The sequence below is a fragment of the Lampetra fluviatilis genome, chromosome 68 (assembly GCF_964198595.1).
Source record: "Lampetra fluviatilis chromosome 68, kcLamFluv1.1, whole genome shotgun sequence".
In the NCBI taxonomy this organism is placed as follows: Eukaryota; Metazoa; Chordata; class Hyperoartia; order Petromyzontiformes; family Petromyzontidae; genus Lampetra; species Lampetra fluviatilis.
In genome coordinates, this window is record NC_136342.1 from 3,489,850 (window position 1) to 3,499,700 (window position 9,851).

Sequence of the window (9,851 nt, forward strand, 5' to 3'; positions counted from 1 at the left end):
CGCTCACTCACTCACTCACTCGCTCACTCACTCACTCACTGGCTCACTTGCTCAGCACGCCAACGCCTTCCACCAGTGGCTCACCGAGACCAGGTGCAGCCTCACCCTGCCAGCCATGCGCTCGTTCACTCACTCATTCACTCGCTCACTCACTCACTGGCTCACTCACTGGCTCGCTCGTTCGCTCGTTCGCCACGCCAACGCCTTCCACCAATGGCTCACCTGAACCAGGTCCAGCCTCAACCTTCCAGCTGCTCGCTCGCTTACTGACTCACTCGTTCGCAAGCTCACTCGCAGGCTCATTCACTCAGCACGCCAATGGCCTTCCACCAATGGCTCACCTGGACCAGGTCTAATCTCATCCTCCCAGCCATGCACTCACTCACTCATTCGCTCACTCGCTCACAGTCACTCACTCACTGGATCACTCACTCGCTCACTCCACACCACGCCCGGGCCAGCTGCACGCACACACAGGAGGAGCGGGGTGGGAGTAGGAGGAGGGGGTGGTGGAGGAGGATGGGGGGGGGGGGAGGAGCGTTGAACGTGCGCAGCGTGTCGGCTGGACTAAATCGACGACGGTGAGGGAGAGCGGTGAATCCGCGGCGCGCGGGAAACCGAGGAGAGAGGCAGAGGCCGAGCCGGCGTCGTGGCGCCAAGATCGGGGCGAGGTGGGGTGGGGTGGGGTGGGGGTGGGGGGGGGGTGAGCAAACCCCCCAGGGGGGGGGGGTGAGCAAACGCCCCAGGGGGGTGAGCGAACGTTGTTGTTGCCGCCGTGGTGGTGGTGGTGGACGCAGGCTAACGTCGCCCGTGTTGTTCCTTCTCTCTCCCCACGCCTCATTCCATCTCCTCCTGTCCCATCCGATTGGTCTTCATCGTGATTTCTGGCGTGCCCCCCCCCCCCGCCCGCCATCACACCACCGCCCCCCCCCCCCCATCACACCACCCCCCCCCATCACACCACCGCCCCCCCCCCCCATCACACCACCGCCCCCCCCCCACCATCACACCACCGCCCCCCCCCCCCATCACACCACCGCCCCCCCCATCACACCAGCCCCCCCCCCCCCCATCACACCACCGTGTTTTCTGCCGCCTCGTCGCGGCGTCTCTCCGCCGCCGCCGACCAATCTGCGGCGACGACGTCCGGGGCCCCCGGTGGACAGGACCTACCTCCTGGACGGGTTAATAGCGCACACTCGCACGCACGCACAGCCACGCGGCACACACGCGCGTACACACACACACACGTACACACACACGCGTACACACACACGCGTACACACACACACTCGTACACACACACACGCGTACACACACACACGTACACACACACACGTACACACACACGCGTACACACACACACGTACACACACACACACACGCCACCCACACGCACACACACACACTCCACCCACGCGTACACACACACACTCCACCCACTCGTACACACAAACACACACTCCACCCACGCGTACACACACACACACTCCACCCACGCGTACACACACACACTCCACCCACTCGTACACACACAGTCCATCCACACGTACACACACACACACTCCACCCACTCGTACACACACACACTCCACCCACGCGTACACACTCGTACACACACACTCCACCCACGCGTACACACACACACACTCCATCCACACGTACACACACACACACTCCACCCACGCGTACACACACACACTCCACCCACGCGTACACACACACACTCCACCCACGCGTACACACACACACACTCCACCCACTCGTACACACTCGTACACACACACACACTCCACCCACGCGTACACACACACACCACCCACGCGTACACACACACACTCCACCCACGCGTACACACACACACACTCCACCCACGCGTACACACACACACCACCCACGCGTACACACACACACTCCACCCACGCGTACACACACACACACTCCACCCACTCGTACACACAAACACTCCACCCACACGCGTACACACACACACGCGTACACACACACACACGCGTACACACACACACGCGTACACACACACAGTCCACCCACTCGTACACACACAGTCCACCCACACGTACACACACATACGCGTACACACACACAGTCCACCCACGCGTACACACACACACGCGTGTGCGTGTCAACGGCAGCCACTCTGGGCACGCCCCCCCCCCTCTCGCCTCCCCGTGCCTCCCTCTCCGCTCCTCTTGAATTAGTTTCACTCCGTTTTCTCGACTTTATTTCCCCGAGTTTGTCTCTGTGCCGAAGCTGCCGGTGTTCGGCGGTGCTGCTGCTGGTGGTGTCGGTATTTGTGTCTCACTCTGCTCTTGTCTCCCTCCTCCTCCTCCTCCTCGTCCACCTCCTCCTCGCTGTGCTCGTCCCCGCCATCGTCGCCCCTCCTCCCCTGTGCGCGCGCGCCCCGCTCAGCATCGCGTACCGGCGCATCATTCGCGTCCTTAAATACGAAGTGGGCGACGATCTGGCCGGAAGGTTGCCGCCGCTGACCCCCCCCCCCCACTACCCCCCCCCCCCCACCGCCACTACCCCCCCCCCCACCACTACCCCCCCCCCACCACTACCCCCCCCCCCACCACCACCACTACCCCCCCCCCCCCCACCACCACGCTGGTGCCACCGCCATCACCGTCGCTGCCCCCCCCCCCACCGCCCCTCCCCGCAGGCCGAGAGCCTCTGAGCGGCCTAGGCGAGCCACACCACACCGCCAAAGAGTTGCGAATCATTATCGGGCGGGTGGCGGTGGTGGTGGCGGTGGCGGTGATGGTGGTGGTGGCGGTAGTGGCGGTAGTGGTGGTGGTGGTGATGGCGGTGGCGGTAGTGGTGATGGTGGCGGTGGTGGTGGTTTTCAACCCCCCCGTGTTTGCCGTGTGGTGGAGCCCAGCGGCGCATGATTCCCACGGGGCCCGAGCGAGCGACCGCTCCCCCCCACCTCCTCTAATCCCTTAACCTTCCGCCAAACTCGACCAGCAGTCGCTACTGCTCCTGCTGCTCCTGCTGCAGCTGCTGCTGCTGCAGCTGCTGCTGCTGCTGCATGGGGTCCGTGGTGTCACTAACCGCGGTGTGCTCACCTGCCCGTCCCCCGGGGCGCGGCCGGCTGCTACCGGTGGCGCTCGCTCGGTGGCGGTCGCGGGCGACGCGGTCGCGTCACACGCCACGTGACGAGTGTGGTGGACTAACCCCTTGGGTGACCGCAGCATGGCCAGGAGTGCGGGGGCGCAGTGTGCCGTGTGCCGTGTGACCCCGCCGTGTGTGTGCCGTGCCACCCTCCCCACCCACCCCCCTCCCCCCCAGGTGTGTGCCGTGTGGCCCCGGTGCTTTTGCCGTGTCCCTGCTGTGTGTGCCGTGTGACCCCGCTGTGTGTGCTGTGTGACCCCGCTGTGTGTGCCGTGTGACCCCGCTGTGTGTGCTGTGTGACCCCAGCGTGTGACCCCAGCGTGTGACCCCAGTGTGCCGTGTCACCCCAGCGTGTGACCCCGGCATGTGACCCCAGTGTGCCGTGTGACCCCAGCGTGTGACCCCGGCGTGTGACCCCGGCGTGTGACCCCAGCGTGTGACCCCAGCGTGTGACCCCAGCGTGTGACCCCAGCGTGTGACCACAGCGTGCCGTGTGACCCCAGCGTCTGACCCCGCCGTGTGACCCCAGCGTGCCGTGTGACCCCAGCGTGTGACCCCGCCGTGTGACCCCGCTGTGTGTGCCGCCACACTGACCGCTGTGCGTGCCGTGTGTCCAGGTCGTGCATGGTGGAGGAGTCGGGCACGCTGGAGTCCCAGCTGGAGGCCACTAAGGTGCGCGCGTGTGTGGGGCGTGCCGTTTGACGGTGATCTCTGTATGTGTTTGTGTAGTGTATAGTGTAGTGTATAGTGTAGTGTATAGTAGTGTAGTGTTTAGTGTAGTGTACAGTGTAGTGTAGTGTATAGTAGTGTAGTATATAGTGTAGTGTATAGCAGTGTAATGTATTGTGTCGTGTAGTGTATAGTAGTGTAGTGTATAGTAGTGTAGTGTATAGTGTAGTGTATAACAGTGTAATGTATTGTGTCGTGTAGTGTATAGTAGTGTAGTGTATAGCAGTGTAGTGTATAGTAGTGTAGTATATAGTGTAGTATATAGTAGTGTAGTGTATAGTAGTGTAGTGTACAGTATAGTGTATAGTAGTGTGTAGTGTAGTGTATAGTAGTGTAGTGTATAGTAGTGTGGTGTGTAGTGTATAGTGATGTAGTGTATAGTAGTGTAGTGTATAGTAGTGTAGTATATAGTGTAGTGTATAGCAGTGTAATGTTTAGTGTAGTGTATAGTAGTGTAGTGTAGTATATAGTGTAGTGTATAGTAGTGTAGTGTATAGTAGTGTAGTGTATAGTAGTGTAGTGTATAGTGGTGTAGTGTATAGTGGTGTAGTGTATAGTGGTGTAGTGTATAGTGGTGTAGTGTATAGTAGTGTAGTGTATAGTAGTGTAGTGTAGTGTATAGCAGTGTAATGTATTGCCCCCCCCCCCCTCGCTGCCCCCCCCTCCCCGCGCCGGGTGCAGCGCAAGCACCAGGAGATCCGCGCCATGAAGAGCCAGCTGAAGAAGATCGAGGACCTGGGCGCCGCCATGGAGGAGGCGCTCATCCTGGATAACAAGTACACGGAGCACAGCACAGTGGGGCTGGCGCAGCAGTGGGACCAGCTGGACCAGCTGGGCATGCGCATGCAGCACAACCTGGAGCAGCAGATACAGGCCCGGTGAGAGGGTCGCACGGCTCGTGCCGCTCGCAACGCTCTCGCTCGCTCCGAACCGCTCGCTCGATCTCGCTCGCTCGGTCGCACCACTCTCGCATCGCTCGCTCGCTCCGAACCGCTCGCTGGATCCGCACCGTTCGCTCCGAACCGCTCGCTCGATCCGAACGGCTCCGCTCGTACCGCTCGCCCCGAACCGCTCGCACCGCTCTCGCTCGCTCCGAACCGCTCGCTCGATCCGAACGGCTCCGCTCTTACCGCTCGCCCCGAACCGCTCGCACCGCTCGCACCGCTCCCACCGCTCTCGCTCGCTCGGTCGCACCGCTCACACCGCTCGCTCGCTCCGCGCCACTCGCTGGCTCCGCACCGCTCGCTCCGAACCGCTCGCTCGATCCGAACCGCTAGCTCGATCCGAACGGCTCCGCTCTCACCGCTCGTTCTGCATTCACTCGGTCGCACCGCTCGCTCCGCGCTCGAACCGCTCGCTCCGCACTCACTCACTCGGTCGCACTGCTCACGCCGCTCCCACCGCTCTCGCTCGCTCGGTCGCACCGCTCACACCGCTCGCTCGCTCGCTCCTCGCCACTCGCTGGATCCGCACCACTCGCTCCGAATCGCTCCGCTCGCCCCGCACTCACTCGGTCGCACCGCTCGCTCCGAGCTCTCACCGCTCGCTCCACGCTCGCTCGGTCACTCGCACCGCTCGCTCCACGCTCGCTCGGTCACTCACACCGCACCGCTCACGCCGCTCTCTCTCACCGCTCGCTCGCTTGATCACCCCGCTCGCTCGCATCGCTCGCTCGCATCGCTCGCTCGCATCGCTCGCTTGATCACCCCGCTCGCATCGCTCGCTCGCTTGATCACCCCGCTCGCTCGCTTGATCACCCCGCTCGCTCGCATCGCTCGTTCGCATCGCTCGCTCGGTCACACCGCTCGCTCGCATCGCTCGCTCGCATCGCTCGCTCTGTCACACCGCTCGCTCGCATCGCTCGCTCGCATCGCTCGCTCGGTCACACCGCTCGCTCGTTCCTCACCGCTCGCTCGTTCGGTCACACCGCTCGCTCCACACACTCGCTCCACGCGGACCCGCACAGTACCCACACATGCACACACAACACGCACACACAACGCACACACACAACACACACAACACACACAACGCACACAACACACACACAACACACACACACAACACACACACACAACACACACACACAACACACACAACACACACAACGCACACAACGCACACACAACACACACAACACACACACAACACACACACAACACACACACACAACACACACACACAACACACACACACAACACACACAACACACACAACACACGCGCTCGGAGCGCGCGCCGTGGGGTGACGCCGGTGTGCTGCGCGTGTCTGCAGGAACACGACGGGTGTCACAGAGGAGGCCCTCAAGGACTTCAGCATGATGTTCAAGTGAGTCACCCCCTCTCGCTCGCACGCACGCTCGCACGCACTCACGTGTGTGTGTGTGTATCGTTCAGTAGAGGGTACAGCCGGGTGTGCGTCTACCGGTCATCTCAGTCAGCCAGCCCATGCAACCTGCTGGGTCTGTCACGTGACCTCCTGCACCTAGCCTGGCACAGTAGGGGGGTACAGCTGGTGGTGCATCTACCGTTCATCTCAGTCAGTCGACCCACGGCACCTGCAGGGTCTGTCGCGTGACCTCCTGCACCTAGCCTGGCACAGTAGGGGGGTACAGCCGGTGTGCGTCTACCGGTCATCTCAGTCAGCCAGCCCATGCAACCTGCTGGGTCTGTCACGTGACCTCCTGCACCTAGCCTGGCACAGTAGGGGGGTACAGCCGGTGTGCGTCTACCGGTCATCTCAGTCAGCCAGCCCATGCAACCTGCTGGGTCTGTCACGTGACCTCCTGCACCTAGCCTGGCACAGTAGGGGGGTACAGCTGGTGGTGCATCTACCGTTCATCTCAGTCAGCCAGCCCATGGCACCTGCAAGGTCTGTCCCGTGACCTCCTGCACCTAGCCTGGCACAGTAGGGGGGTACAGCTGGTGGTGCATCTACCGTTCATCTCAGTCAGCCAGCCCATGGCACCTGCAAGGTCTGTCCCGTGACCTACCTGTCAGAGAGCCTTCGACTCTTCACGCGATAGCCTCAAAGTGCACCTGGCCTGGCACAGGCGGCGTGGTGACGTCACCGTCACTTAGTGGCGAATGGCGGGGTTTGGTATTGTGTGTGCCGTGCACGTGTGATAAATTCGTGCAAACGACGTACGTCCGACACGCGCACTCGCGCACACGCGCGCACGAGCGTGGTTCCACGTGTGTGTACGACACGTGGCGTGTGTCCGTCACGTGCACGCACGCGCGCACGTGCGTGTGTGCACGTGTGTGTACGACACGTGGCGTATGTCCGTCACGTGCACGCACACACGCGCACACGTGCGTGTGTGTGTGTACGACACGTGGCGTGTGTCCGTCACGTGCACGCACACACGCGCGCACGTGCGTGTGTGCACGTGTGTGTACGACACGTGGCGTATGTCCGTCACGTGCACGCACACACGCGCGCACGTGCGTGTGTGTGTGTACGACACGTGGCGTGTGTCCGTCACGTGCACGCACACACGCGCGCACGTGCGTGTGTGCACGTGTGTGTACGACACGTGGCGTGTGTCCGTCACGTGCACGTGCGCACACACGCGCACGTGTGTGTACGACACGTGGCGTGTCTGACACTTGCACGCGCACACGCGCGCACGTGCGTGTGTGTACGACACGTGGCGTGTGTCCGTCACACACACACACGCGCGCACGTGCGTGTGTGTGTGTACGACACGTGGCGTGTGTCTGACACTTGCACGCACACACGCGACTAACCCCTCCGCCCCTTGCCGCCCCCCCCCCCCACAACGGCGACACGTCCGTCAGGCACTTTGACAAGGACCGCTCGGGGCGCCTCAACCACCAGGAGTTCAAGTCGTGCCTCCGCTCGCTGGGCTACGACCTGCCCATGGTGGAGGAGGGCGAACCCGACCCGGAGTTCCAGAACATTCTTAACATCGTCGACCCCAACCGGTAACGACGACGTCCTCCCGCTCGTCATCGCGCCCCCCCACCCACCCGCCCACCCACCCACCCCACCACACCCACCCGCCCACACCACACCCACCCAACACCCACACCACACCCACACCACACCCACACCACACCCACACCACACCCACCCACACCACACCCACCCAACACCCACACCACACCCACCCAACACCCACACCACACCCACCCAACACCCACACCACACCCACCCAACACCCACACCACACCCACCCGCCCACACCACACCCACCCAACACCCACACCACACCCACCCAACACCCACACCACACCCACCCGCCCACACCACACCCACCCACCCGCCCACACCACACCCACCCGCCCACACCACACCCACCCACCCGCCCACACCACACCCACCCACCCACCCCACCAGCCGCGTCGTTGTCATCATCATCACGTGGAGATTTCTATCAGCAGCCAAATATCATCTCAACGCCCTGATGTCGATTCTAAATGCCGAGGGGGGAAAAGCCCGAGGAGAGAGAGAGAGACACGCAGACTCCAGATATACAGCAGCAGCAGCAGGCGTCAGGGTCGGGATCGAACCCACGACCTCCTGCGTACCAGGCGAGGTGGTTAACATCTCCTAGCCACCGTGATGATGATGAGAGAGAGAGACACGCAGACTCCAGATATACAGCAGCAGGCGTCAGGGTCGGGATGGAACCCACGACCTCCTCTAGACCAGGCGAAGTAGTTAACATCTCCTAGCCACCGTGATGATAATGATGAGAGAGAGAGAGAGACACGCAAACTCGAAATATACAGCAGCAGGCGTCAGGGTCGGGATCGAACCCACGACCTCCTGCGTACCAGGCGAGGTAGTTAACATCTCATAGCCACCGTGATGATGATGAGAGAGAGAGACTCAAACTCCAAATGTACAGCAGCAGCAGGCGTCGGGGTCGGGATCGAACCCACGACCTCCTGCGTACCAGGCGAGGTAGTCAACATCTCCTAGCCACCGTGATGATGATGATGATGAGAGAGACACGCAGACTCCAAATGTACAGCAGCAGCAGGCGTCGGGGTCGGGATCGAACCCACGACATCCTGTATACCAGGTGAGTTAGTTAACATCTCCTAGCCACCGCGATGATAATGATGAGAGAGAGAGACATGCAGACTCCAAATATACAGCAGCAGGCATCGTCAGGGTCGGGATCGAACCCACGACCTCCTGTAGACCAGGCGAGGGGGCAGTGCGGGAACTGGGCGACTGCGTCGATTGGCAGCAGGAATCAGTTTGTACCGAGGTCCGGTACACAGTGAGTCGGCACGTCAACGCGAGGGTGGCTGAGCGAGTGTGTGATCGTGTGGGCGAGTGAGCGAGTGGGCGAGTGCGTGACTTCGCGCGAGGGTGAGCGGGTGAGCGGGTGAGCGCATGATCGGGTGAGCGTGTGGGCGAGCGAGCGAGCGAATGCGTGTCTTCGCGCGAGGGTGAGCTGGTGAGCTGGTGAGCTGGTGAGCTGGTGAGCTGGTGAGCTGGTGGGCGGGTGGGCGGGTGGGTGAGTGCGTGACTTCGTGAGCTGGTGAGCGAGCGGGTGAGCAGGTGGGCGAGTGCGCGATTGGATGAGCGTGTTGGCGAGTGGGCGAGCGGGTAGGTGAGTGTGTGACTACACGAGAGAGCGAGTGCGCGATCGGGTGAGTGAGCAGGCGAGCGTGTGGGCGAGTGAGCGAGCGAGTGCATGATAGGGTGAGTGTGTGACTACACGAGCGAGCGAGTGAGTGAGTGAGCGCGTGGCGTTGTTGTTGTCGTTGCAGGGACGGGCAGGTGTCGCTGCAGGAGTACATGGCGTTCATGATCAGCCGCGAGACGGAGAACGTGAAGTCGTCGGACGAGGTGGAGAGCGCCTTCCGGGCTCTCAGCGCCGAGGGGAAGCCCTTCGTCACCAAGGAGGAGCTGTACCAGGTGCCCCAACGCACGCACGCACGCGCACACGTGCGCACGTGCACGTGCACACGTACACATGCCGCACGTACACACGCACACAC

The 9,851-nt window shown here is 62.1% G+C and overlaps 1 protein-coding gene across 1 annotated transcript in view; it reads left to right on the forward strand.

The window, feature by feature from the left end:
• SPTAN1 (spectrin alpha, non-erythrocytic 1) overlaps window positions 1-9,851 on the forward strand; it is a 110,134-nt gene that overhangs the window by 94,694 nt on the left and 5,589 nt on the right. The window contains 6 exon segments of the mRNA XM_078882923.1: window positions 1,167-1,184; window positions 3,753-3,807; window positions 4,546-4,742; window positions 6,139-6,192; window positions 7,668-7,814; window positions 9,621-9,768. Of these exon segments, the coding sequence (XP_078739049.1) occupies window positions 1,167-1,184; window positions 3,753-3,807; window positions 4,546-4,742; window positions 6,139-6,192; window positions 7,668-7,814; window positions 9,621-9,768 (619 nt within the window).